Source organism: Ochotona curzoniae, unplaced genomic scaffold (assembly GCF_017591425.1).
Source record: "Ochotona curzoniae isolate NIBS_2020 unplaced genomic scaffold, NIBS_Ocur_1.0 contig_21, whole genome shotgun sequence".
In the NCBI taxonomy this organism is placed as follows: Eukaryota; Metazoa; Chordata; class Mammalia; order Lagomorpha; family Ochotonidae; genus Ochotona; species Ochotona curzoniae.
The window spans coordinates 8,537,898-8,565,883 of record NW_024465322.1 but is presented as its reverse complement, the minus strand read 5'-3'; the positions used below and the strand labels follow the sequence as shown (position 1 = coordinate 8,565,883).

Genomic DNA, 27,986 nt, shown 5'->3' with positions numbered 1-27,986 from the left:
CTGCTGCACTAGTTAGAAGGTTTGTTTTTAAGGGAAACAATCATAATTCTTACAGGCAGTTGATGCAACAGTATAAGGTTTATTTCCCGCTCCGTCTACACTGTAGCTCGCTGGGTGCGCTGCAGGTTACATTCCATTGTATGCAGGCCCCCCGCCCCCTTCCGGCACCACCCAGTTAATGTTCTGGCTCGGGTCCTTAATGTCACAGGTCTTACAGTGCACGCAGTTCTGCGCATTGATCTGTAACCGAAATCCATCACCTTGTTCCAAAGGCACAAATTCATACACCCCTGTAAAATAAGATTAGAGAACCTCAGCTTAAAATTAGATTGCTTTTCGAAGGTTTAGAGATCCTGAAATTCCCGTTTGCCACTGCTGTCTCAGGAAGGGAAGGACAGCAGTGTCTGAGTGAGTCAAAGAGCCTGCACACCGTCGACCTCCAGAAAGCTCGTGCAAAAGGGTTTATTTTGGTGCAAAAACTTGGGAAATCCATGAAGTGGTTTCTTTTTTGTTTGTTCTTTCTTTTTTATAAAATGCATTTCCATTTGCTTTGAAGGCTCTGTGACTAAGTGACAATCACTCGCTATGATGGAGTCAGCCCTCGCGTGCAGCAGCTTAAATTCTTGTCTTTGGAGAATACTAAATTTTGTATCTAACATGAGGTTACTTCCAAATTCACGGGTATCTTGCGCACAGAAGTTTTGAGATCCGTAATGTACACATTCTCTGAACTATCCATTTGGAAGTCAGAAGGAGATTTTTCATCTGGTTCACTCTGCAAATGGCCAGAGCTTGCTATGGGTCTACCACGTGGGTGGCAGGGCCCTAGGTACCTGGGCCCTCTGCTGCTGCTTTCCTAGGCACGTTAGCAGGGAGCTGGCTGGGCAGTGGGGCAGTCGGCACACTGGTGGGTGGCCCACACTGCAGCTTCAGCTCCCAATACGCCACAATGCTGGTTCCCATGATTCATGTTTTCCACATTTTAAAGTCTTAATTGTACTGTAACATTTGTGAGGTCCTGTCAGTGAAGGTTGTATTAAAGTCACAGGAAGCTAGAGTTACAGTCAGGCCAGTGCTTGGCATCGGCACCCCACATCCTAGTGTCAGAACCCCAGCTCCCCTACTCCTGGTCCAGTCTGTGCTTCGGAAGCTGGTGATGGTCCAAGCATCCCGCAGTCCCTGCTACATGTGTTGGAGACCCAAGTGGAATTCCTGGCTCCTGGCTTCTGCCTGTGGGGCCACGGGGCAGTGAAGCTGCGGATGGAATATCTGTCACCTTGCCTCTCAAACGCATCTTAAAATCAACCACAGGAATACTGACGGGAGATACCCATCTCCATAACCTTGGGAGTCAGAGCAGACAGGAAAGTCACCCACGGAGGCTGACTGTAGGAGTCACTAGGAAGACGCACACCTTTCCTAACAGAACAGGTATAAAATGTTTATCACGGACAGTTACGAGTGGGGAACCTGCTGACCTGCGGGGCAGAAGCGCTGCTCGGGCCCGTCGTACACCGCCAGGTTTCTGCTCACGGGAATGCTGTCGTCCTGCAGGGTCAGATGTGCCGGCTGGTCATGGTCATGGTTAGTGCCACTCAGAGCCACGGAAGACAGCAGGTCGAAGCTGATCTGTCCGTCGGGTTTCGGGTACTCAATAGGTGTGCAGTCCTTGGCCGGCCTGAGCTTCTCCGAGTCAGAACCTTGAATAATTGTGAGGGAACTATTACATAGAACAAGTTCCAGCTTGAGCATGTTCTTATAAGAACTTGAATGTGTGTGCAATTGAATAGGCAGGAAGGTGGCGTCATTACGGCTTTAGCCCATTTTGCAGTGTTGTTTCTAAACAGAATTCAAATTTCTCTCATTAAACTGTAATCATTTAAAAAGTAACTAATTAATGGGACCCATTAATACATTTTTAACGACTTCAGAATTTGCACAGATGTCTTGAGTTACCTTTATGTTTTAAAGTCCATGGCTCCATTCCTCTGAAGATCCAGTAGAATATCCCGGTGTAGATCATGCCTCCGTACACGCCCAGGACCCCGTGGCAGGACGGTCTGATGTTCCGGACGGAGTACAGCTCCTTCCACACCCACGACTTCTTCAGATTTTCCTCATACTCGGTTACATGAAGTCCTTTTATTGAAAGTGACATGTTAAGTAGGAAACTGCCCCAAGATACATAAAGTGCTGACAAGGATTTACATTACTGAAGTATCTGAAAAATCATGTTTGCCCTTTCTAAAAAAACCAAGCTACTCATTACACGCAGGGGATTCTGAGAAGTTCACGGCCCATGCAGGGACACACGTGCACTCTCCAGGTCACAAAGCCTTGTGCAAGATGACTGCTGGCCGACTTCTCAACTGCAGGCCTGGTGTTTCTCATAGTACATTTTTCCATAAACTTGGAAATGTCTAATGTGTAGTGTGGACAGCACTGCACTTGATTTTTCATACGGGCAACATGCAAAATCACTTTGGAAATCAGTGAAACACAAAAGGAAGCTTAATTTTTACACTATCAATGAACGTGGAAAGTCATGTGTTACGGATTGAAATATATTCCCACAAACCTGTTTTGAAATCCTAAGCCTGGTACCTCAGAGTGACTTTGTAATAGAATGGCGGTGGGCGTAATTAACATCCACCCAGAGCACAGAGGGAGCCCAGCCCAGTGTGGCTGTGTCCTCAGAGACAAACACTAGCAGGCCAGATGGAAACGGCCGAGCCTGGAGTTCACTGCAAGCCAGGAGTGCGTGGGGCGACCCGAAGCTGGGAGAGGCAGCCTGAGATGCTGGTCCTGCTGACACCTTGCCTCCAGTCTTCTGCAGAATTCAGGAATTCAGAACCAGTTTGTGGTGCTTTGTAAGGACAGTCCTAGCAATCGTAATACCCAAGACCCGGTGCCTGCATTCATACTGACGGGGCAGCCGGCACTGTGGAGGGAGGCCGTGTTCACCTGGGGCACTGGCACTGTGGAGGGGAGGCTGTTTACCTGGGGCACTGGCACCGTGGAGGGGAGGCTGTTTACCTGGGGCACTGGCACCGTGGAGGGGAGGCTGTTTACCTGGGGCACTGGCACCGTGGAGGGGAGGCCGTGTTCACCTGGGGCACTGGCACCGTGGAGGCTGCTCTCCCAAGTTTTCATCACAGTGGTAGAAAAAGTTGATGCCGCCCAGTGTGATGTTCAGTTGGATCACCCGTTGGCCAAGTGCAGGGATGCCGTGGGTGCCAATCTGTGTCCTGACTGCTGCCCTTCCCATCCAGCTCCCTGTGTGTGGCTTGGCAAACCAATGGAAGATGGCCAGAGCCCTGCGACCCTGCGTCCATGTGGAAGACCCCAAAGCAGCTTCTGCCCTTGGATTAGCTCCGGCTGTCGGCGCATTCGGGTGGTGAGCCAGCAAATGGAAGATGCTTCTTCTTTACCTGTGAATCTACCTTTCCTTTATAAGTAAATAAATCTTAAAACAAAAGGATATGTCTTAGATTCCATTTTTCCACCAACTGAAGTATCCTCATGAAGAGGCCATTGTTACTGACGCAGAGCTTAGCAGGAGATGAACTCGGTGTGGGCAAACTTGAACTTCAGGACACTAAGGAGTCTGGAGGGGCTTCATTTTGTCCCACCGCAGCGAGTCAGTGCTGTGGCGCAGGAGGCGATGATGCTGCCTGTCACTTCTCACGTTAGGGGTAAGTCTGTATTTGTGAGGTACCTTACTGTCTGTGCAGTGGAAGCTTACACGTACGTGGTGTAAATGCAGTACTGTAACATTTGAAATAGTGTCTAGGTGGGTGGGATGCCGCCAGTACAATTCTGCTTTTGACACAAATATATCTAAATATAGAATACCTTAATATTTTCAAGTATTTCAATATGTATCCTTTAATATTATCCAGAGATAATTCGATAATTTTCTTTCTTATGAATTCTTACCTATTGTCTTTGATTGGAGATTTTCAGTATTTAGTTGATTAAAAATGGATTCAGCTGCCAAAATTCCACTTTTCATTGCCGTGTGGCTACCTTTGATCTTGGGAACATTCATGAAACCAGGGCTACAACCAATTAGCAAGCCACCAGGGAAGGTGAGTTTTGGTATAGACTGAGGAAAGAAAGATTTGGAAATACTATCTGTTAGCTCAAGTTAATTAAGTGCTTAAAATCCCAGCCATTTAAGCCTGCTGCTTTGCACGGCAATTTTGACGCACAGGCTTGCAGCAGCCCTGTGTCACACAAGTCTATTGGGGTTATTTTTCTAACACTCAGATGATTAGTATTTTTTGGCAATTATGTATTTTTAAAAAAATTATGTATTTGAAAAGCAGACACACAGACAGAATCAGAGGCAAAAGCAGAAATCTTCCATCTACCAGCTCACTGCCCGGGCTGGGCCAGGCTCAAGGCAGGAGTCTGCAGCTGGTGTCTGCCCGTGGGAGGCGGGGGCCCGACCACATGACCCGCTGCTCAGTGCACCGTAGCAGGAAGCTGGCATCAGAGCTGGGACAGCCACCCTCCCACACGGGCACGCTGCAGCAAGCGCACGCAGACACGGCAGCGCGCCCTGGTTACCTGCAGGCCGCCTTCATTGAGGGCTCTGGCTCCGTAGGCGATCCTTTTGCCGCCTTCCAGCGTGGGCCTGATGCTGGGATGGTGCTTCCACCTCTGGAATTCTCTGAATGGGCTCAGATACGGATTTTGGTAGTCCAGGCCAACCTTAAGTTTTTACATTTAAATTTGATAATGTAACTACACATGTAAAAACGATCAAAGACACAGAAATAGGAGGTTCACCTGCTGAGCGGGTTCTCTGTACTCACTCCCTGGCATTTACAAAACATCTGAAAATCTGCCCAACTGCAGAATAAAGATCACTCCTCAATACCGCACTTGGTTCTTTCTTTACAGAACTTTTTTTTTTTTTAATATTTATTTATTTTTATTGGAAAGGCAGATATACGGAGAGGAGGAGAGACAGAGAGGAAGATCTTCCATCCGATGATTCACTCCCCAAGTGGCCACAATGGCCAGAGCTGTGCCAATCTGAAGCCAGGAGCCCAGAGCCTCATCCAGGTCTCCCACACGGGTGCAGGATCCCAAGGCTTTGGGCCATCCTTGACTGCTTTCCCAGGCCACAGGCAGGGAGTTGGATGGGAAGTGGAGCTGCCAGGATTAGAATCGGTGCCCATATGACATTCCGGCTGTATGAAGGGTGAGAATTTTAGCCACTAGGCTACTGCACTGGCCCTCTTTTCAAAACTCTTAAACTGAGCAAACAGACACAGCTCCATTCACTGCTTGGCTCCCAGATGCCCACAGTGCCCACTGCTGAAGCCAGGAGTTAACCCAGGTCTCCATGGGCAGCAGGAACCAACTGAGTCAGCGCTGCTTCCCAGCCAGAGCAGAAGTGTAGGTGCGAAACAAACCTTGGCGAGACAGGGTGCCGACACCTCTACCACACACCAGGTGCCCCGCTGGGGCTCGGCGGTTCAAGTTAAATCAAGCCAAAATGTGAGTGACTGTGTGAGTCAACACGTTATATATTTTGTACTTGGAGATACACAGTGATGCAAATTGAATGACATGGAATGTTTTAAGAAGGGTCAACAAAAGATACATGTGTTGAAAATAAGCAAAACTTGAAAAAATTTATATTAAATCCTTGTGCTCTGGAAATCAAATGAACAAATACCTGTAGATGCCTATTTTTAGAAAGGGTTGTAATTTTTTTATTTACCCATATTAAACACATCTCCAGTTCTTCTGAAGCAAAAATGAGGAAAAAGCATACAAATTGCACTTAGAAGAAAATAGGACAAGAAATTTAGAAAGTTGCTTTTTATCCGCTACTACCAAAATACTGACGTTTAAAGGCACACCGTCCCCTTCGGCCAGTTCACAGGACTGGTTTCTGACTGCCCCGAGAGGCTCAACCTTTCAGTCACAATACACCAATGGGGAATTGATTCAGTTATGTCATGTACAAGTTAGATAAAATCATGAGAGCAAATGATAACGCGCCCCACAAATGCAGGGTGCAGGAACTCTTAAGTTCTCTCTTCTGGCTGTTTGAGAGGCAGCCTGCTGCACAGACACAGCCGGCCCCAGGGAGGAGGGACTGTGAGCTTGGCCCTAGCAGCAGCACGCCACGGCGGCCACGGCCTCTGCGTCGGGACGGTGCCGTCACGGCTGTGTCGGTCACGGGTGTGCATAAAGATGGTTCCCTGCGTGGACTTCAGTTTTCTCATAGAAAAATAAAGCATTTCATATTCCCCACATTTAAAATCTGCTTTGTAATTCGGATGCTACTGTGGCTCTCCCAGGCTTTTCCTCCACCGGGTTTAACTTACCACAAGGCCGAGAGCCACGAGGGGCTCACCCTCATTTAAATGGTAGAGGAAAGAGCCGCCGTAGGTATGTCGGTCCAAGGGCCACCCCACCGTGTGATCCACTCTCCCAGGCTTCCAGTTCTTTTCATCAATAATCCATAACTGCAAACAAAACAAGCCATCAGTCGCACAGCACTAACTACACGCGAAAACGGCAACATGAAGACGCAAAATATTATTTATTGAATAAAATTATACAATGTTAAGTCTGAGTAAAGAAACAGATTCTCAAATTGTCAAGACTCTCATGTGCTTCCAGGAAGCACCGCTGCGAGGAGGGGAGACATCTGGGCAGTGCGGCACTGTTCCTTGGCTTCGGCTGGTGGGGGCTACGCTGCTGTGTGCACTGTGCAAGCACTGGGGGATGCTGCGAGGGCTCAACTGGCTAGTCCTCCACCTGGAAGTGCTGGAATCCCATCTGGGCACCAGTTCACATCCTGGCTGCTCCACTTCTGATCCAGCTCCTGTGTAAGGGCAGGAAACCAGTGGATGACGGCCCAAAGCTTTGGGACCTGTTAGCCATGTGGGAGACCTGGAAGAGGCTCCTGGCTTCGGACCAGCTCAACTCCGAGCACTGTGGCCATTTGGGGAGTGACAACAGACCAAAGATCTTTCTGTCTCTCCTTTCAAATGAAAAAAAAAATCCTTATATTAAAAAAAAGTTACTTCAGAACAAGTTCTTTTTCAGTAAAAATCAATATTATGTATAATTCGATATTCCATGCAAACTACGCAGACAAATAGCCGTTATTCACTATTAACTTAGTTATAATTTGAACTATAAAAGTGTTTTTTAAGCATAGGGGTCATAAAGAACATTTGACATTCTACTAAGCCTAGGATTTGGGAAAGCGGGTGAAGGAATGGATGAACTGAGAAAATACATAAACGCGTAAACACTGGATGATATTTCAGGTGGCAGGTGTCTGTGTTGATAAATTACTTCTCCTTACAATGTTGAAACAACACTTGCAGGCTATGGGTCATTCTACAAATGCTGAGGTGCTGGGAGGGCTGAGGCATTACAGCGAAATCAATGACCAAGATTCAGTTATTTTCAATTTTAAGACTCTCTTGAAGTAGTACTTGATGAAACAATTCCAAAACATAGAAACAATTTACGTAATAATGGAATGTGGCACTATTTTCTAGTCCTTGAAAAAGCACCTCCAAAATTTTAGTCATACTGAACGTTTCAAGTCAACAAAAAAATGTAACTGTAAAATTAAGTCAACTTTATAAAATATACACAGAAGTTCAAATGACTTTCTGTTCAATTTCTCAAAATTAAAATTGCAGAAATAAGCCAGATACCTCCTTCAGTCCGATGCCATAGGTCTGGGGCTGACAGTTGGCCCTCAAATCAAACTTCTTGTAAAGCTGCTTGGCTAGATGGCCGTGGCAACCTTCTGCGAACACTGTGACTCTGGCGTGCAGCTCCAGGCCTCGCTCAAACGTCGCCTGGAAAGCAGACATGTGGTTACGTGGCGACGCCTGACCGTCTGCTCGGTCCTCACCTGAGTTACGGCTTGGGCACAGGACAGACGGCGCAAACAGAAAATGAACAGTAGTGTGACAAATGGAACACTTTAAATTTTAGGAAAATTTTGAAAAATCAAGCTCATCCTAAAAAACTTCACTACAAACGAACACAGACTATAAAGGCCATTTCCCCCACTGCTCCCAATTTCCCAGTCTCTGTGTCGGAAGTGAAAACAGTGGGTGCTTGGCCTTCTTGTGAATCACGCCAGGAAACGGCCATGAAAACAAAGCCACTTGGTCCCTTTAACACTGCTCGGCTACTCGCTCTTTCCATTCGAGTTAACGGTTTCCCTGCTGTTGAGCACACAGTATTGTAAGACTGGAACTGCCCCCTCGCACACAGAAATTGCAATGACAAGTCTTTGTTTCCTTTTGCTATGTACTTTGTATGCCACATCATAGTTATTTAATACAATTATCAAAATGGCAGAGGCAGGTGAGCACTGCAGCATAGCAAGAGTCCAGCTGCCCCAGCCGCATCCAGCTCCCGGCTAACAGACTGGGAGAAGCAGAGGAGACGGTCCAAGGGTGGGAGTCCCTGCCGCCCCCGTGGGAGACCCCAAGGGAGCTCCTGGCTCTGGCCTCAGGCCTACGCTCAACAGGGCCACCCTGTGGGACACCCCGAGGGAGCTCCTGGCTCTGGCCTCAGGCCTACGCTCAACAGGGCCACCCCGTGGGAGACCCTGATGGAGCTCCTGGCTCTGGCCTCAGGCCTATGCTCAACAGGGCCACCCCGTGGGAGACCCCAAGGGAGCTCCTGGCTCTGGCCTCAGGCCTACGCCCAACAGGGCCACGGCGGCCACCTGGAGGGCGAGCCAGCACAGGGAAGCTCTCTTGGTTCTGCCCTCTAATTCTTTCAAATAAATCAATCTTCAAAAAATTACAGAATAATAAATTGAATCCTTCTTGGTTTTATTCATCTATTTTCAGATATTAGTATTTTTTTAAGATTATTTATTTTTATCTGAGAAGCAGATTTTGTAGAGAGAAGAGAGAGTAGTCATCTAGGAGTTCACTCAAACGACTACCACGGCTGCAGCTGAGCTGATCCGAAGCCAGGAGCCAGGAGCTTCTTCTGGGTCTCCTACATGGGTGCAGGGTCCCAAGGCTTTGGGCTGTCCTTGACTGCTTTCCCAGTCCACAGGCAGGGAGCTGGATGGGAAGTGGAGCTGCTGGGACATGAACTTGTCTCATACTGTATGCTGGCATCACAAGGTGACAGCTTTACACTACTACGTCACAACTCTAGCCCCTATAGTTAATGTATTTTTTGAAAGTTATTATATTTTTTTACTTGAAAGGTAGATGTAAAGAGGAGAGATGGAGACAGAGAATGGAAGACCTCTAATTCCCCAAGAGGTTGCAATGGCCAGAGCTGAGCCATCAGAAGCCAGGAGCCAGGAGCCTCTTCCAGGTCTCCCACGCGGGTGCAGGGGCCTAGGGACCTGGGCCGTCCTCTGCTGCTTTCCCAGGTAACAGGGAGCTGGACTGGAGGTGAAACAGCCAGGAATCCGGGGCCTACACAGATAGGATGTTGTTGCTGTGGGTGGAGATTAGCTTGCTAAGCCAATGTGCTGGCCTCTAGATTATGGTTGTACATAGAAATATTTACACAAATAATGGGTTCCAATTGACTTTTTTTTTTTAATTATATGAAAAGCAGAGAGAGAGAGAGAGAGAGAGAGAGAGATCTTCACCAAAGGGCTGAGCCAAACTAAACCAAGAATGAGGAGTTTCACTCAGCCCCAATGTGGCAAGGGCCCAAGCACGTGACGGTTCTTCCTCTACTGCCTCCCAAGTGCACATCAACAGGAAACTACGTAGGCAGCAGAGCAGCTGGACTCCGACCAGCACTCCAGTGCGGGCCGCGGGCACACTGCTCCGCAGTGCCAGCCCAGGTCGTGGTAGAGCAGTGAAGATGCCCGTTGGGCACCTCCATGCCAGAGCAGAGTGTCTCATTCACTTGTGCTTCAGCTTCCTGCTGTGTGCGCTCTGGCAGATGGCTGCTGGTCACTCCAGTACTTGGGTCTACTCATGGGGACACTTGGACTGAATGCCATGCTCATGGGTTTTGACTCACCCAGGCCTGGCTATTGGCAGGCATTTCCTGAGTGAACCAACAGGCAAGATGAAGACCCTTGCCTGTCCCTCAACCTTTCAAATTAATAGAAGTTGGTAACAAAGAAATCATTTTTAAAAAAACTTTTTGCTTTCAATTTTGCTCACATAGTTGAGAGGGATGCACACCCACGTGGGACCTGCCCAGGCACGGAGGAAGGTGTGTTGGACAAGTGCCCCATTCCTTCTCTTCTGTGTCACCCAATGACACCCCAGAGACCCTGGGGCAGGCAAGAGTGCTTCAAGGGTGCTACCTGAGTGGCCCTAACCACAGTGCCACCTCTACAGAGCTGAGAAAACTCCCCCAGGGCCCACCGGTCGACAACGTCCACCTGAGCGCATCCACAGCCCCAGGAACATGCTGCAGAGCCAGCCACGAGAGCTGTCCCACCTGCCCTGCCCTCCATCTGACGAGGCAGCCAGTGTCCCCCACTGGCCCTGAGGAGCTGCCCGTCATGTCCCCGTGTCCACTCCACAGGCATCAGCAACTGAGCAGGCCCAGTCCTGACACATGGTCTCCCAGGTTGGACCACCCATTCCGTGACTTACAAAGAAATTGTTCTTAAACATGTTATATCTACTTACCTAAACCATTTTGAGCTCAAAGCTGCTTCTATAGAGAAAAATCCATGATAATCTTTCTATAGTATAACACATTAATTAATATGTAGCTTGCACTGAGCCCTAGATTAGGGAATTCTTTGTCAGTTTGCTAAGTAGCACATGACGACGGAAAGCTTACCTTCGGCGCGCCATCCTTTTGCACCCCCACATCGTTAGTGGCAATTCCTTTCACACTGCCATCTTCATGATAAAGGACCTAGAAATGGTCAAGACACATGTAGTAGCACCTTAGGATAGTAATAACCTCTAACGCAACAGTGAACAAAACTAGGTTTCTAAGTAAAGCGTTCTCTAGATTATAGAAACACAAATTTTAGAATACTCAGGCCAAAAAGAGACATATCTTAATTAGGATGTTCTCTCCTAGAGTATAAAGTAATACAGCTCAGATATAACATTGTTAAATCTCAAGAGAAAAGGTGGCTGGAAGCCAGTAAAGGAACCTGTACGTTTATACAAGCAAATCGTGCCTGAGGAGTCTGTAGTCAAATGGAGCAGTGGGGTAGAGAAACAGGGTCAGGAAGCCCACCTCATCATGATCCCACCGCCCCCCGAGAGCAGAAGCAGAGAGGCTCAAGACAGAATGCTGACTGGCATTTATTTGGGGCAAGGAAGGGCAAGGGGTGCCAAGTATAATTCTGAGAGTGACTGGGGGCAATGCTCTCTGACCCTTGTCTGTCTGCTGGTTCCTCTCTGGAGGGAAGTGCTCTTTGGAGAGGTGAGGCTGGCACTCAGGCAGAATGGCATAAGCTGCCGCCTGCAGTGCCACCATCCCACATGGGTGCTAGTTCAAATTCTGGCTACTCCACTTTCCATCTGCCTCCTTGCTAATGTGAGTGGGAAAGTGGCGGAAGGTGGCCCAGGGTGGGGCCTTGGCACCCATGTGGCAGACCCCGGAGGAGCTCCTGGCCCTTGGCACTGGCCAGCCCAGCCCAGCCTTTGAGGCCTTCTGGGGAATGAACACTGGGTGGAAAGCATCTCTCCCCAGCTACTCTACCTTCCCTGTAACTTGTCTTTCAAATAAATAAGTCTTTAAAGAAAGGGGGAAAAAAGGACAGATTAGGCAATAGAATCAGGGGAGCAGAAAGGTGAAGCAAAGCTTAACCACAATGGCCCCAAAGAACTGAAGTCCAGCTCAGAGGACCAGGACAAGCCACACCAGCACCTGTGCCAGAGTATTTGCACTCAGTAACCAGTTCTCCCCCCGGTTCCAGCTTCCTGCCAAGGCAGATCCGGGGCAGCAGCAACATGGCAGCTCCGGTGTTAGGGTTTATGGACCCAGGCATTTCCAGAGGGAACAGGTGGCAGGGACTCTGTCCCTCAAGTTAAGGAAAGTCCTGCAAAACTGGTAACGGATCAATCTGTATACTGACCAACAGAAACAGGCAAAGAGGAGAAACCCAAGATGTGATGCTCCAAAGGGAAAGTGGCCACTCTGCGGTCGCCCTCCCGGGACTTGGACAGCGACACCAGCCAAGAGGGTGGACAGGCCCACGCCTGGGCCCAAAGAACCCGTGGGTCTGCTGGGCTCGAAAAGCAGAAATTTGTAGCAGTGAGCACAGCAAAAGGACACAGGTCTTTTATTTGACTTATATCCCGTAAAGGTACCAAAAAAATTTAAATTTAAATTTGCATTTTTACTGGTTCCATAAACAAGAGTCGGGTCCCAGACTCCAACTCCTCAAGCTTGGCATCTCCTCAGCCACCTTCCAATTGTCAGTCCTTGCTGTTTCTGAGCGACACGGGCGTCTTTTTAAAAGCTAAGCGTCTCTGTGCCAGGTCGGCATCCCAGGGACGCCTGTGCAAGGCCCCGCCACAGGCACCGGAAGCACGGAGGAGGGTGCCGTCCTGTCTTCTCGTCTCTAGGGCAGGGCTCCCCACTGCAACTTCCGGCTTGTCAGAAGACAGTGCGAGTCCTGCTTTCCCTTTCGGTGAGGACAGTGGACGTGTCCGGAATGGTCACTGCCACCTGGCTGTTCAGAGCATCACTCCCTCTGGGACAGGAACATGCCCGCGGCCTTGGCTTAAGGCTCATTTAATCACAAATTTCCTTTTTATCACTTTTGAAAAGGATTCCTCTGCGTTGTCTGGAAATTTTATTTTTAATAATTTCCCAATACAGCGAAAGAATACTCGATGCTACCTGGCTGCCACAGCTGTTACCACCCTGAGAGGCGTTACGGGAGGCACAGTCTCTAGGATGCAGAGAAAGTTCTCTGCTAGGCTGGAGGCAGCTCCTTTCTTCCTGGTACAGCTTTATAAAGAGGCTAAGAATACCGGAGGAACTCAAGAATAACAACATGACAGAAAGAAATAAGGATATGAAACCTATGAACCAAACAAATGCAGAGTAACGCTGAGAAAGAAGAGACGGCAGCGCGGTGACAACTGGGAAGTTCTCCTTGAAACACGACATGCACCTTTCTGTACAGCACAGAATAGATGACTTAGACCCACAAGGAGATTACTAACAGCCCTGTGGTGTCACCTGGAAACTGGAAAACCACCGGGTATGGATACAATGTGAGGGATTTAAGCCTTTATCCATTCGATGTAAATCTTCTGACCTGAAGAGCCGAACATTCTATGGTGTTCTAGAACTATGCGTTAATGGTTTATTTTCCAAAGAGACTGCCTCCTCCAAGTACCAAAGCCAAGGCAGAACCTGGGGCAGGCTGTGGTGCAGCAGGGCAAGCTGCTGCTCCTTGCGATGCTGGGGCAAGGCCTGAGCGCTGGCACCTGCGCACGCATCCCAGGAGGTGGCAGGCCATCGCTCCGGGGCCTGTCCCTTGGCACACCTGCACAGGTATGGGCTGCTTGCTTCACGGCCCGGCCCAAACACAGCTGTAGCATCCGGGAAGTGAGCCAGTGGCTAGAAGATTGATCGCTTTCTCTCTCACCCCACCTACCTTCAAGCAGATAAAAATTAGCAAATATTAAGCCCAGTAAAGTCAACCAATACACACCTCGGCAGCGGCGTACCCAGGGTACACCTCGACCCCCAGGGCTTCTGCCTGCTCGCCCATCCAGCTCACTAAGTGTCCCAAGCGCACGATGTAATTGCCATGATTATTCATCGGAAGACCTGCAAATACAAGCTTAATTTGTAAATCTCAGTTTTTATTGCAAAGACATCTCAATGCCACAAATATTTGACTACAAATTCCAATCAGTGTGTATTTCTGCATAAATATGCACGTTCTCTTGGTTATCGTTTTAACTTACCATTTATGATCTTCACTAGAGCTCTCATTACATAGAACAACCCCGCAGCTCTGAGTGAAAAACTCCTACTGGGTCCCCGGGCCACCCAGTCCTTCCAGACTGGAGGGCCTGCGCGGAATTCCCCAGGCTAGCTGCGTCTTTGCCTGACTCCTTCCAATCCCTGGGCCTCGGTTTTCTCATCTGTCAAGGGGACACATTTGTCCACGTGCGGTGTAGCTCGTTCCAGCTGTGGAATTCCACGGCTCTGGGAAGACATGTCTTAATGTACCTGGAAGAATCGGCACAGGAATTCTAGATTTCTCTGTTAAAATCCCGAATCTGTCTTCGGTCACAGGAGTGTTCAATGGCGCCTAGGAGGAACAGGCAAAGTTTCAGAAGGACTTGATTCTAGTTTAAAGAAGCTTGGTATACTAGAAAGGAAAGCATAAAGGAAATCTTAGGATCCAATTTATTCTACATGGAAAAATACAGATGACTTCCTTAAAAAAATTTTTTTTAAATCTTAAGTATATTCACAGATACACAGGAATATTTCATCCCAGGGACTAGAACAGGTTTTCATTACATGAGAAAAAACAGAGATGGGAAGATTTTAACCAAGAAAACTTCTGTAACAGCAAAAACCACCCTGGGACACTGGACAGCCCCTCACAGGCTTTTCTTTATTATCCCACTCAAAAGCTTCTTGTTTTTCCCTGTGCCTTTTTGTAAAATGATTTATTTATGTTTATTTCAAAGGCAGGTTTTACAGAGAGAGGAAGAGAGGAAGGTCTTCCACCCGCTGGTTCACTCCCCCAATTGGCCATAGTGGCCAGAGCTGAGCTGAGTTAAAGTGAGGAGCCAGACAGGGGCTCCTTCCAGGTCTCCCACGCAGGTGCAGGATCCCAAGGCTTTGGGCCGTCCTCTGCTGATTTCCCAGTCCACAAGCAGGGAGCTGGATGGGAAGTGGAGCTGCTGGGACACGAACCAGTGCCCACATGAAATCAGATGCTTGCAAGGTGAGGACTTAGCCATTCTATCTGACCAGGTCCTATTTTTCCCTAGTCTTTTCCTAAAAGTTCCTTTATCTTCCATCTATCTTAGGCTTTCACAGTAGTCCTAATTGCGTATCTATTTTTATGAATATATCTAAATAGATAATATAGAACGTAAAAATACACACGCACACCTTTTCATGTTTCCACTTCCTTACAAGAGCCGCTTAAATCCCGCAGCACTACGCTGGACTCATTTCAAGCCCCTGCAGTCGGAACTCGCCTCATGGTATCTCTGTATACCAGCTCCCTCCGACCCAACCAATCAGAAACTTCTGCTGGTCCAGGAGTCAGATGTGAGCACTACTTCTTATGCCTTTACTTTATTTTCTGTCTGCAAATAAAACCGCCTGGGTCTGGCATGATAGCCTAGTGGCTAAATCCTCATCTTGCAAATGCTGGGATCCCTTATGGGCCCAGGTTTGTGTCCTGGCTGTTCCACTTCCCTTCCAGCTCCCTGCTTGTGGCCTGGGAGGATGGCCCAAAGCCTTGGGACCCTGCACCCACATGATAGACCCAAAAGAAGCTCCTGGCTTTGGATCAGCTCAGCTGCAGCCACTGTGGCCTTTTGGGGAGTGAACCAGAACAAAGAACAGCTTTCTCTCTCTCTCTCCTTCTCTGTAAATCCACCTTTCCAATAAAATAATTCTTTTAAATACAAGATGCAGAGGGATTCTCTAAAAACATGAGTTATATCTTATAGTTACCTCATGATTCCATATTTTATGTACTTAAGTTAAAAATACACATGCATATGAGAGTACCTGCAAGGCTCTACAATGACGGGGTGTGGTGCAGTGGGTTAAGGTGCCACTGGCATACCCATATCCCACAGCGGAGGGCTGGTTCCAGTCCTCGGCACTCCACTTTTTCCCCTTTCTTATTTATTTATTATTATTTTATTTGAAAGGTGGAGTTACACAGAGAGAAGGAGAGACAAAGAATTTTCATAAGTTGGTTCATTCCTCAAATGGCCACAATAGTTGGAGCTGAGCTGAGCTGATCCAAAGCCAGGAGCTTTTTCTGGGTCTCCCATGTGGGCGCAGGTTCCAAGGAACTGGACCGTCATTCCCTGCCCCTAAGCAGAGAGTTGGGCCAGAAGCAGAGCAGCTGGTGCTTGCCCTGGTACCATGCGGGATCGTGGCGCAGCAGGCAGAGGATCGGCCTGCGACTCCCTGGCATGTTCCTGCTGCCCACTTCTGATTCACCTTCCTGCCAATGCAGCCTGAGCAGGAACTGATGACGGACCACGCTTCTGCCACCCTGCCACCCACATGGCACACCTGTGCTCCTTCCCTCCTGGCTTCAGCCTGGCCCAGGCCCAGCAGCTGAGGGCATTTGGGGGAACAAGCAGGTAAGAGGTATCTGCCAACCACGAAATCCACGCTCGTGAACAGTCTCCAAAAGCCCCGCCGAAAACTTGTACTACAAAAAACTCCATATGGATTTCAAAATCTTTTTGCATTAAAATAATTTTTTTAAAATGTGTTTACTTGAAAGGCAGAGTTGGAAACAGAGAGAGATCTTTGATCTGCTGTTTCATCCCCCAAATGGCTGCAACGGCCAAGACAGAGCCAGTCTGAAGCCAGAGCCTCCTCCAGGTCTCCCACGCAGGCGCAGAGTGCCAAGCTGGAGGTGGCCCCACACAGGTGGAGGGGCCCCAGACCTGTGGGACATCTTCTGCTGCTTTCCCAGGCCATGGCAGGGAGCTGCAGAACTGGCACGGCTGAGACATGAATGGGTGCCTGTCCGGGATGCCAGTGTCGCAGGCACTGGTTGAACTGGCTATACTGCAATGCCAGACTCTCCAACGAACTTCTCTTAACCCCATTTTTCAACACACATTCTGATACACTCTTGTATATAAAATTATCTGATAAGACAATGACAGGAGCTCCTCATGATCTCCAACAATGAGAAACACGGCGACCATGAGACCGCACAGAGCGTCTCTTCCTACCCCTTTCTCCTTCCAGTCCGGGAAGAGTTCTTCAAACGCCCCTGGATCGAGGCACGCCCCCGAGAGGGTGTGAGCTCCAAGCTGGGCGGCCTTCTCCACGAGGCACACGCGGACCTCCTTCCCCTGCGCCGCGGCCAGCTGCTTGAGGCGCACGGCGGCCGACAGCCCCGCAGGGCCTGCCCCCACGATGACCACATCCGCCTCCTCGGCAAAGCGCTCCATGTTCACCCCTGCGAGGGAAGAACGGGTGACAAACAGGCGGGTGCTCTGAGGGGCACACGGTCTGATAACCGCAGGCGGGATCACAGGCTGAGCTGTCACTTAGAGAAAGCCCCTCTGTGCTTGGCGCCCATGGTGACAGTCAGTGGCTCAGGGCTGCATCGGTTCAGCGTCCTCCTGCAGTACACGTATTATTGCAGCCTCTTCAAACAAGCATTTGAGATCTCCTACTTAGCAAATATCTGTCTAAATAATAATAAGTATTATACCTCGTAAGGCCATAAAATATTAGTAGAGGTTTTTAAGCCATCATAAAGCGACAGGGTCTCTAACAGTCTCAGCGACTCCCCCAGCAGGGCCCTTTACCTTCCCACCGCTTGTCCTGCTCGCGGGGATGGACCGTGTAGTGGGTGGTGAGCCGCGGCGCGGCGGAAGTGGACGCCCATCTCGCGGGGCAAGGTAGACGACTTCTCTTAATTTTTAAGGCATGAAGGCACAGGGATGCTGCAGAAAAATACGGAATCATCACCTCAGATGTTTTCAACAGCATTTGAATGATAAAAAAAAAAGTGTAACTAGAATTATTGTTTTCCCATAAAACAATATTTTCAAATCTTAAATATCTTTTTTTTTTCAGCCTAAGCTTTAAAAAAAAGATTTATTTATTTGGAAGGGAGAGTGAGTCTCCATCTGGTCCCCAAGTGGCCATGAGTAGGACCGAGGGCAAGCTGGAGCGAGGACTTCCTCCGGGTCCCCCAGTGGGTGGCAGAGGCCAGCTCCCCGGCCCCCGTGCCTCCCCAGGCGCATCAGCAGGACCGGAACTGAAAGCAGAGCCACTGGACTCACACTGGACTCTGACAGAGCTTCTGGCATCAGAGGCAGGGGGCTTAACCCACTGCCCCCAACTCCAGCCCTACATCCTCCTTCAAGGCTGCACTACCCACAGGAGTGTGCGGTGTATCGAAGACGTGCATGCAAATCAGGCGGGACCGTCCCTCATGGAACCGCGTGGAGCCAGCTCATCATGGGAACACGTCTTCCGTCAGAATCCCGGATCAGAGACTGCAGCCAAGACGGCCAGCTGCAGAGCAGGCTGCGCACACCCACAGGTGCGTGCTTTGACTGTGCAGTGTGGTAGGAATTCCTGACTGGCTTCTGATGACCAGAGAAAGCCATCAACTTTCCAGCAGAGAAGTGAGGCACCACTTTAGCCAAGCGGCCCTGTTTACCATACTAGCAATGGCACACTGCTGCCATGGATCCCCGGCAGGATGCAATGAGAAGGGCTCTCATCTCTGGCTCACAGCCACAGCATCCAGTCCCACGAAAGCAGACGCACGCGGAGAGCCCTTCTGCCAACGGCCTGACGGGTATGCACCAGTGTTAAAGTCACCACAAAGAACTGCCATACTCAAGCAAACCGAGACGACGTGACAAGCACCTGCTTCCGCAGGGGCCTGCAGCCGAGAAAGGGCATCTGAGCTGTATAGTTGAGTTATCAGAATTTCATCAATGCTAAATTTCTTAGATAATTACGGTGATATAATATATTGAGCTCAGCACAGGATATATGGGGAATTCTATATAATGTCTTTGCAACACAAATGTAAGCCTAAAATTATCTCAAAAAGTTAGAAAAAGTTCTAGCGGTAATACTCCAGAGGAAATCAATGGGTGGAACTTGGAGAGGGACAGAAAATCCCGGAGCCTACGGGACTGCACCATAAAACAATAAAGAAATTTAAAAAGTTCTAGCGATACAACAGTTAACTCTGAAGAGTTAACAAACACCTAAATAAGAGCTAAAACTACGAAACGCTCGGGGAATAAAACAGGCATAAATCTTTACAACCTTGAGTTATGCAACAGTTTCTATGACATGACAACCAAAAATACAAACAAAAGAAAAAGTAGTTAAACCTGATTTCACATAAATTAAAGCCTTGGGTGTTTCAAAATATACTGTCAAGAAAATGAAAAGATAATCCATGGGACAGGAGAAACTATTTTTTTTTTAAAGATTTATTTATTTATTGTAAAGTCAGATACACAGAGAGGAGGAGAGACAGTGAGGAAGAGCTTCTGTCCGATGATTCACTCCCCAAGTGAGCACAACGGCCAGTGCTGTGCCGATCCGAAGCCAGGAGCCAGGAACTTCTTCCAGGTCTCCCACGCGGGTGCAGGGTCCCAAGGCTTTGGGCCGTCCTCGACTGCTTTCCCAGGCCACAGGCAGGGAGCTGGATGGGAAGCGGGGACGCCAGGATAGAACCGGCGCCCATATGGGATCCCGGGCGTTCAAGGCGAGGACCTTAGCCACTAGGCCATGCTTCTGGGCCCAATATTTTCAAATCATGTATCTGATAAGGAATTTATCTATAGACTACATATAATCCTTTCATCTAATAATATAATGAAATATAGTTGATAAAACTTATAAAAGACGATACAATCAAAGAACAGGGGTAGCTACGAGCCCAATATGCATCAAGTACCCTGAAATTCAGGTTGATATCCAACCTACAATCCTTTTAAACATTCTATCAAGGTCTGAGACTGTCACTAAAACTTAACTCTGAAGTTATGAATCCACCACTGTGCTCGAAGAGAATCAGCTTGTCTCCTTCCCTTGCAGCACTGCGAGAGTACATGCGTTAATAAAAATCAGGTGGCATCATTTTTATTTTTTGAACATATAACTGCACAGTGTTTTTTGATGTTTTATTTTCCCAATTGTTATGTTTTTTTTTTTAAGATTTATTTTTATTATTTTTTCATTGGAAAGGCGGATATACAGAGAGGAGAGACAGAGAGGAAGATCTTCCGTCCGATGATTCACTCCCCAAGTGAGCGCAACGGGCCGATACTATGCCGATCCGAAGCCAGGAGCCTCTTGCGGGTCTCCCACGCGGGTGCAGGGTCCCAAAGCTTTGGGCCGTCCTCGACTGCTTTCCCGGGCCACAGGCAGGGAGCTGGATGGGAAGTGGGGCTGCCGGGATTAGAACCGGCGCCCATATGGGATCCCAGGCGTGCAAGGTGAGGACCTTAACCACTGCGCCACCGCGCCGGGCCCAATTGTTATGTTTTTTAAAGGTTTATTTATTTTTTTTTACTGGAAGTCAGATTTACAGAGAGAAGGAGAGACAATTCTATCTGCTGGCTCACTCCCTAAGTGGCTGCAATGGCTGAAGCTGAGCTGATCGAAAGCCAGGCGCCAGGAGCCAGAACCTCCTCCAGGTCTCCCATGTGGGTGCAGACTCCTAAGGCTTCGGGTCATCCTTAACTGCTTTCCCAGGCCACAAGCAGGGAGCTGGTTGGGAAGTGGAGCAGCCAGGAGAAGAGCAGGTGTCCATATGGGATCCCTGTGCATGCAAGGTGAGGACTTTAACCACTAAACTACATTGCTGGACTCAGAGTGCAGATTATTCTTTATAATAAAAATATAAAAAGCCACAACCTTTCCTCCCTTTCTGAGAACAAATCCACTCCGTCACTTTAGACAGCCGATCACTTAGGTGCCGTGGCTGCACTGTGTTAGAGGGGAGGGCGCAAAGTCCACGGAACTCCTAACACCACCGGACCCGTCGCAGCAGCACACTGATGCGCGCACCTTCGCTGCCAGTAGTTCTGGAACAGTCGAGAATCAGCATGCAGAGAAAACACAAACAGCGCTTTTCCCAGGATTTGGTTAGCGCAGGACCTCATCCAAGCCAGGCTGTAGGGCAGCCAGCCACTGCGTCCCTAAATCTTTCACAAAAGCGCAAAAGCACACCTCCCGTGAAGCCTTAAACAAAGCTCTAACTCCGCAGACAGCAGCCAGATCTAACAAAATTCTACCTTCGTGACGTTTACACAAATACACGCTCCAATCTGCAACACGCACGTTTATGTACCATTAAAAACACGAAGCCAACTAGGACACAATCCACGCCCTCTCGGAGCCTTTGCCTGAACTACAATTTCTTATTATTATCATTAATTGAAAAGACTGTATCCAGCTGCATCAAGAAACTCTTGAACTATTCTAAGCAGCCCGCAGCCCGCACCTGTCGGCCGTGCCCCAGGCTTAGGCGACCTCTCAGTAATATTCCAGGTTCCAGACAGAAGCTGGTGGCGACTCAGGGAGCATAGGAACGCGGGGATCACGACGTGGCCGAATCACCACGCACACGGAAAGGGGGGAAAGCTAAAACACACAGGGAAACGCAGGCCACCCACGCCCCGGGCCAGCGCAGGGCTGACAGCTGGCCTCTGTCCGTGAACTTTGGCCCAGATGCGAGGCCCTTCCAACTGGGGCGAACCCGGGGGGCTGGACGCCAGGCCCGGCAGCAGGTGCAGCGGACGGCGCGCAGAGGGCACGGCCGGCAGCGGGCAGTGGGCAGTGGGCAGCGGGCAGCGGGCAGCGGGCAGTGGGCAGCGGGCAGTGCCCGCAGCTGCCGCCCGTCCGCATCGCCCGCCCCGGGGCTCCCCTCTCACCCGGGCAGGAGAGCCTGGCCAGCGGCGCCGACATGTTCCCAGCGGCCCCTGACACTGCCGGAGTCCTGCGGGTCGGCTCGCCGGGAGCGCGGCACCCCCTAAGCCGCGAGGGCCGTCATCGCCTGCCAGAGGCACCCCGAACTCCTCTCTGCCCAAGTTCGCTTCTCGAAGCCTCAGCCGACCGCCCTTGCTCCGCGGCCGTTCACGCCTCTCTCTCGCTCTGCGCCGGCGCCACACATGACGCGTGAAGGCCAGCAGAGGCTTCCGGGTCATGTAATTGGGGAGAAAAAAAAAAAAATGAAAGAACAAGGACTCCAAGTCCCGGCACGTCCCGCGGCTTCAGGCCGCACACCCGGGCCTGCACTTCCTTCTCGAAATCCCCGGGCGCAGCGCGTGCGCGGCGACGCAAAGCGGGAGGCGGAGCGGCGCGCGCGGCCTCCTGGGAGTTGTAGTCTTCTGCTCCCTCACGCCGCAGCGGCCTCCCAGCTGGCGGGCAGGTGGGCACAGCGGCCGGGAACCGCCCAAAGGCTCGCCGCCTGAGCTCTGATTGGCTGTCGGAAAGCAGCGGCGTCTTTGTGGTTCTGGGTGGACTCTTCAGCCAGGAGACGAGGCGGGACTTGGGGCGGGAGGCAGGGAGGTGGCGCCTTTGGGTTTTGGGCGCGAGCGGTTGAAAAGACGTTGGGTTGTCGGTTGGGCAGCTCCCCGCAGCCCTCCGGCCATGGCCGACCCTGCCGGGTCGCGGGCTGCCTCGCCGCCTTCGCCGCCCTCGGACGCCTCCTCAGCCTCCGCCCCGGGCTCCCCGGCCGGCCGGGGCTGGCGAGCCTGCGGCGGGGACCCGCTCGAGAGAGTGGAGCTGCAGATCGGAGACGTGAGTGAGGCAGCGGGGGGCAGGGGACCCCGGTGCTGCACGCTCCGGGAACCCGGGAGCCCCTCTTCTCCCCCGCTGCTCTCCCCTGCAGCCCGCCAGAGCTTGTTGGGATCAGCCTGCGATGTGTTAGAGCCCCGCTGGCCGCCTGCCTCGTGGGCTGGCTGGTCACGCTGCCCCGTCCAGCTGGCTCCGCGCAGGACCCCGGGTCTGCAAGGTTCAGGCAAGGTCACTCTTGCAGCCTGGAATTGCTTGCATGAAAGGGTTTGCTGCAAAGCGGGAGCATCCTGCACTTTTTCTGCGACACCCTGAGAATCCCCAGAAAACTAGCACCCACCTGCCACCCCTAGCGCACGCCCCAGCAGAGGGGAGGAGGTGGGCGCGGATTCGCGAGGGGGTCGGGGGGAGTGAGAGCTGGAGGGGGTACCCTTCGTGGGGGCAGCTGCGGGCATGGGACCTGGAGAATGGACTCGGCTCCACACGGACTTGGTGGTTGTTTTTAATAAGGACTAATGTGCTGATCCGACTTTTTTTTTTTTTAATAGAGTGGGGTTGGCTTTATTTAGAAACCGTGGTATTTTATGCCTTAGATGAAGGAAACGTTTAAGAGGATGAATTTAGCATCAAGAATTGTTTGGGCGTGTGTGTGTGTGTGATTTTGTTGATGAAATCACAGCTCACAGGGTCGCGATGCCTCTCCTAACGCTGAGATGTTCCTGTTGAAGTTGTTCAGGTACACCCCGCACCGGGGGCCGGAAGTCCGATCACCTTATTGAATCGAGGGAGACTCCTCCTGAGGGTCTTCCATGAAAACCAAAATGTCAACTTGGTTATGGTTTTTCTTGTTTTTCTTCCCCAGTGGGTCTTGACATTTCCTCACAGTGTACTTAAAAGTCAGTATTCCTTTAGGTTCCCTGGAAAGAGTTGATGGTCTAGTTTGAAACAGTATTACCTTTATTTCATAAAGGTTTATTTATTTATTGGACTAGGCAGAGCCACGTGGGGGGGCGGGGGAAGGAAGGAATGGACCTTCCATCCTCTGGCTCACTGCTCCGCTCGCCATGAAGGTCACGGCCGGGAGCCAGGCCCTCCTGGGTGTCCCGTGGGGGGCCAGGGCCCTAATACCTGAAGTCACCTCCCACTGCCCTCCCAGGCACATTTGTAGGAAACTGGCTGAGTGTGTTGCTTTGTATAAAATGAGATGAGATTTGAAAACAATAATAAAGTTGTTTTAACTTTTTTCTTCTCAGGCAGCATTTTCCCTGGCCAGGCTCCTGGAAGCCACGTCCGCAGTGTCGGCTCAGGTAGAAGAGCTTGCCTCCAAATGCACAGAAAACGCTCGGTTCCTCAAGACGTGGCGAGACCTCTTGAAAGAAGGCTACGAGTCTCTGAAACCCGACAACTGAGGTGTCCCATTGGTCATCACATTGGAGTGATGACCAGACACCTGTGCTCCTCCTGTTGGCAGCGTCAAGATCGCATGAGTCGTACTTTGACCGACTTAAAGGAAGACATCTTCTTTTTGATGGGGATGTGTACTTTGACAATAGCTTTAAAAAACGTATACCTGACAGAGCTTTCTGCGATGCTTGTTAAACGTCGTCGGGAACTGAAAGCCTGCTTAGGAAGGGTGAGATGTGCCATGGTTAGCATTTCTTGTAGTTATCGCTCTCTCCAAAGTGCCTTATCTGACGAGTGGCTTTGTGCTGGTACTGTTAGGGCACTCCAGGTTACTTATGTAATATTTCAGAAGCGTTACTTTGCTGCCAGTGCATCAAACCCAAGCGCTGTGGTTGCCTCAGTGTCATTGGATCTGAGTGACAACGTTCTGTCTCATCTGCCCTGTATCACATTGCTTTGTCGTGGTCTGTGACATGAGTTAACCGGTTGGCTGATTTTCTGCTTTAAATAGCTTCCGGACATCTTGCACAGGCCGTCTAAATTTTTTGTAAATAAGGAGATATGTACAGAACCTTATTCTGACGCCTCACAGTGGGGCTGTGGACGGGGACAGTAGGATGGGCGAAGGACACTTATGTTTATTGTATTATGTCCTAGTTCTTGATCAGTATTTTTAGTTCAAAATCATACATAACGATGTGATTTCTATGACAAAGAAATGCTTATTTCAGTATTAGTCTTGTAAAAGGTTATCTAAAAAATGTACAGAAATAAACTTATTTACTTGAATTGCATTTCTGTTTCTTTGAGTTTATAACTTCAGACATCACTCTGGTTTGAGCATGGATGTCTTTGGACGGGATTAGCATTGAAGTCCATAGGCTGAGTAAGGCCGATTAGGCTCTGTGACTTGAATAGGCCTCATCGGCTCTACGGGTGGCTTGAATGGAAGAAGGGAAGCCGGCCCTCTACCTAGCAAGGGACGATCCTGCCGGGTAGCTCATGCAGGGGGACCCTGGGTCCTTTGGGCCCTGCAGCAGCCTGCCAGCCTGCAGCTTGGGAGCTGGACGTCAGCTCTGGGGCCTTTCAGGTTTGCCAGCCTCCACAATGAGGCGAGCCAAGTCCTTCTAATATCCCTCCTCGTCCCTCGGAGTGTGTGTGTGTTTCTATGGAGAACTAGAGTAATAATACACTATCCCAAAATAGAATGCTTGTACTAGCAACTAGCATTCCAACCCCACCCCGGCCCGGTGTGTATGTGTTAACAGCTCTGTTGACCAAAGATTAAGAGAACAGAAAATCACACTTCTATGGAGCTAATTAGTCTCGCATTCTGAGAAGATCCAGACTCAGGCAGCACTGAAAATCAGCCCCGAGTTATCACAAGAGTGGACAAAGTTTGGGCTGGCAGAGGGCGGGCTGGGGCACAGTGGGAGAGTCTCTGAATTTCAAAAATGCATAATCAAAATCCACCAATACTCCAGTACAGATGTCTAATGAGCAGTTGTATAATAAGTGACCTCTCGTGAAAGAGAGCAGGTTAAATGCAAAATGTGGGGTTCGTGGGTGTATACAGAGACCGACTGAATTCACTGAAGGAGATGGTCAAGTAGGTTGAGAAATGAGTGACGCTTCACAGGTGTCTGGGCAAACAGGTGGCTTCGTTGGCTCAGAGGGCATCTCCTGCCGTGGCCACATTTCCATCCAAACGTATGACGGCGGACCTGCTTTCTGCCTCCCTTTGCTGCCCATAGACCTTCTTCGCCTGTAGTTAAACCAAAGCTGATGGATCATTTCTTTGAATGGTCTTGTAGTCAAAGTATAGAGAATTGGATTCAAAGCACTGTTAATAGGCAGAATAAAAATCACCACCCAAGAGGTTATGGTACCTGGAACAACAACAACAACAAAAAGGAAATCAGTTTAGACTTTGTGGATGTTGATCATGTATAGTAACTCCCTTTTCCTGTAGTCTTCTGTCCTCGACCTTGTTTTGAGTTGTTTTTGCCCTTCGCTGTCATAAGGATGACTTGCTTCCAGGATGTCATTCCCAAATGGCACTGTTGGACGTGCTGGCGCTGACAAAGGACAACATTCTTTGCTAACGGGTTTTCTTGAGCACATCAACAAACATATCCCAGTAGGTGGAAATACTTTCTCCATAGACGAAGGATTTATTATGGGTCTAGGTTTGGAAAAACTTCATTGTGTAGTGTTTTTTAAAAGATTCATTTTATTTGCTTGAAAGAATTTCAGGGAGTGACAAACTTTCATCTGCTGCCTCACTCCCCAGATGGTTGCAAAAACCAAGGCGAGGTCAGGAGCTTATTCCGGGTTTCCCATGCAGATGGCAGGGACTCAAGCGCTTGCATCATCTTCCACTGCTTTCCCCAAAGCACTCGTGGGAGTTGGCTCAAAAGTGAAGCGGCTGGGACAAGAACAGCTGTCCACACAGAATGCAGCTCCACAAGCATCGATTTTACTTGCTATGCCACACCCCGGCCTCTGAATTGTGCAGTGTTTACATCTTATCTTTTCAAATATTCCAACTACTGGATAGTGTATACTACATTTCTCAGAATACGCGGGCTTTGTTTTCTTTTCTTCTCTTTATCTGAGTCTAAAAATAGCCATGCAGTGGAAGGCTGGACTGCAGGTTCCAAAATCAGACACAAGTGGTTGGTTCTGATGTTCTACAGCACAGAGGGAAACTACACATCACCATAGTATCTTGTTTCTAAAGATTGATTTATTTTCACTGGAAAGGCTGATGTACAGAGAGAAGGAGATGAGAGAGAAAGATCTTCCATCTGCTGATTCACTCCCCAAGTGGCCGCAAGGGCCAGAGATGAGCTGAGCTGAAGTCAGGAGTTTCTTCTGGGTCTCCCGTGTGGGTGCAGGGTCCCAAGGCTTTGGGTGGTCCTTGACTGCTTTCCCAGGCCATACGAACCAGAGCCCATTTTGTGTATCCATTTACCTAATTCTGGAAACATTTATTGCTGTATTTTTTGGCTACTGCAAATGATCCTGTTATGAACAAGGTTCTAAAAATAGCTGCCTGAGGACTTACTGTCAATTATTTTGGGTATTTATTGAGTAGTGGAGTGGTTGAATTGTGCGATAATTTTATTTTTAATTTCTGTGGAAGTGTCTTACTCTTTTCCACAATATCCAGAACCGTCTTATCAGCCTGGAAGCAGTGCGCGAGCGTTCCAGTCTCTGCGCATGCTCAGCGCTGGCTAGGGTTTGGTGTAAGTGTGGGCTCAAAGGTCATAGCCATCTAGTGGATGCGATGTATGTGATTTTAAAATACCAACAATCTGTTTTCTATCGTTTCTCACGTTCTTCACTAATGTTATCTGAAGTGTATACATGCCAAGAGCAAATACTTCTTACAGTTAAAAAAAAAACAACAACGATGTAATGATGAGATTTTTGATTTGTCTTATTTTCCTTTCTGTCCATCTTTAGCAGGCAACTAACATCACCACCGTGTGGTACCCATTTAGGTCACTGTTTCTTCGTTGCAATCGGTTTATTAGGCATTTAGGAGAGACTAAATGGCTGAAGACTTTTGATTCTTGAAACTGGTTAGTTTTAAGAATCTTCCTCCCCTTTCTTGGACGAACACTGCATAAACAAAGGCATTATTTCATCAATGAAAGCAAGAAAGCTGTACCTGGTATTTCTACTTGCAGAAGCGAAAGAAATTTCAGCACAAAAATGGGTATCCAGCACAGGGCATCAGTAAACACGATAAAGAAGAAGCGCTTGGCGAGGGCCACCTCCCTTCTGACTTGACTGCATATTTCACTCGCTGTCAGGGCGCTCTGACGGACGCTGTAAAACATGCTTCCGTAGGAAAAGACAACGATGATAAAAGCTGCCAAGTTCACACCTGTTTAGAACGCAAGGGGCATTGTTACTGGGTGTGAACATTCTTCGAAAACAGACAAAGCAAATTCTTAAGCTGTTATTGAAGATGTAAAGACCATCACATATTTTTTGATTCTTCATAAAGAATTACTAAGATGCGGAAAGGTTATGTATATATATATATATATATATATATTTGCAGTTGAAGGATTGCTGAAGCAGGGGACAATGCTGAGATACTTAAAAATGCCACATTT

General features: G+C 49.1%; 3 protein-coding genes across 4 annotated transcripts in view; 1 reads left to right on the top strand and 2 right to left on the bottom strand.

The window, feature by feature from the left end:
• Positions 1 to 62: 62 nt before the first annotated feature.
• On the bottom strand, positions 63 to 21,918 carry ETFDH (electron transfer flavoprotein dehydrogenase). Of its 2 annotated transcripts, XM_040971329.1 has the most exons (13): positions 21,588 to 21,918; positions 17,481 to 17,618; positions 16,896 to 17,125; positions 14,170 to 14,251; positions 13,643 to 13,761; positions 10,795 to 10,872; positions 7,707 to 7,853; positions 6,354 to 6,494; positions 4,576 to 4,719; positions 3,940 to 4,108; positions 1,957 to 2,139; positions 1,479 to 1,700; positions 63 to 290 (listed from the first exon to the last, which is right to left on the bottom strand). In XM_040971329.1, the coding sequence occupies exons 1-13, from the start codon at positions 21,619 to 21,621 to the stop codon at positions 127 to 129; spliced, it is 1,851 nt and encodes a 616-aa protein (XP_040827263.1). In that variant the 5' UTR covers positions 21,622 to 21,918; the 3' UTR covers positions 63 to 126. The 2 variants fall into 2 exon arrangements, with proteins under 2 accessions (XP_040827263.1, XP_040827264.1); XM_040971330.1 differs by lacking the exon at positions 17,481 to 17,618 and having other exon boundaries at positions 21,588 to 21,917.
• A 365-nt stretch (positions 21,919 to 22,283) lies between these two features.
• On the top strand, positions 22,284 to 24,626 carry CUNH4orf46 (chromosome unknown C4orf46 homolog). Its single transcript, XM_040971409.1, has 2 exons — positions 22,284 to 22,455; positions 23,703 to 24,626. The coding sequence occupies exons 1-2, from the start codon at positions 22,306 to 22,308 to the stop codon at positions 23,856 to 23,858; spliced, it is 306 nt and encodes a 101-aa protein (XP_040827343.1). The 5' UTR covers positions 22,284 to 22,305; the 3' UTR covers positions 23,859 to 24,626.
• Positions 24,627 to 25,458: 832 nt separating this feature from the next.
• RXFP1 (relaxin family peptide receptor 1) overlaps positions 25,459 to 27,986 on the bottom strand; it is a 50,184-nt gene continuing 47,656 nt past the window's right edge. Inside the window, exons 16-17 of the mRNA XM_040971377.1 lie at positions 27,533 to 27,751; positions 25,459 to 25,742 (exon numbers count right to left, since the gene is read on the bottom strand). Of these exons, the coding sequence (XP_040827311.1) occupies positions 25,459 to 25,742; positions 27,533 to 27,751 (503 nt within the window). The remainder of the gene's footprint in view (positions 25,743 to 27,532; positions 27,752 to 27,986) is intronic.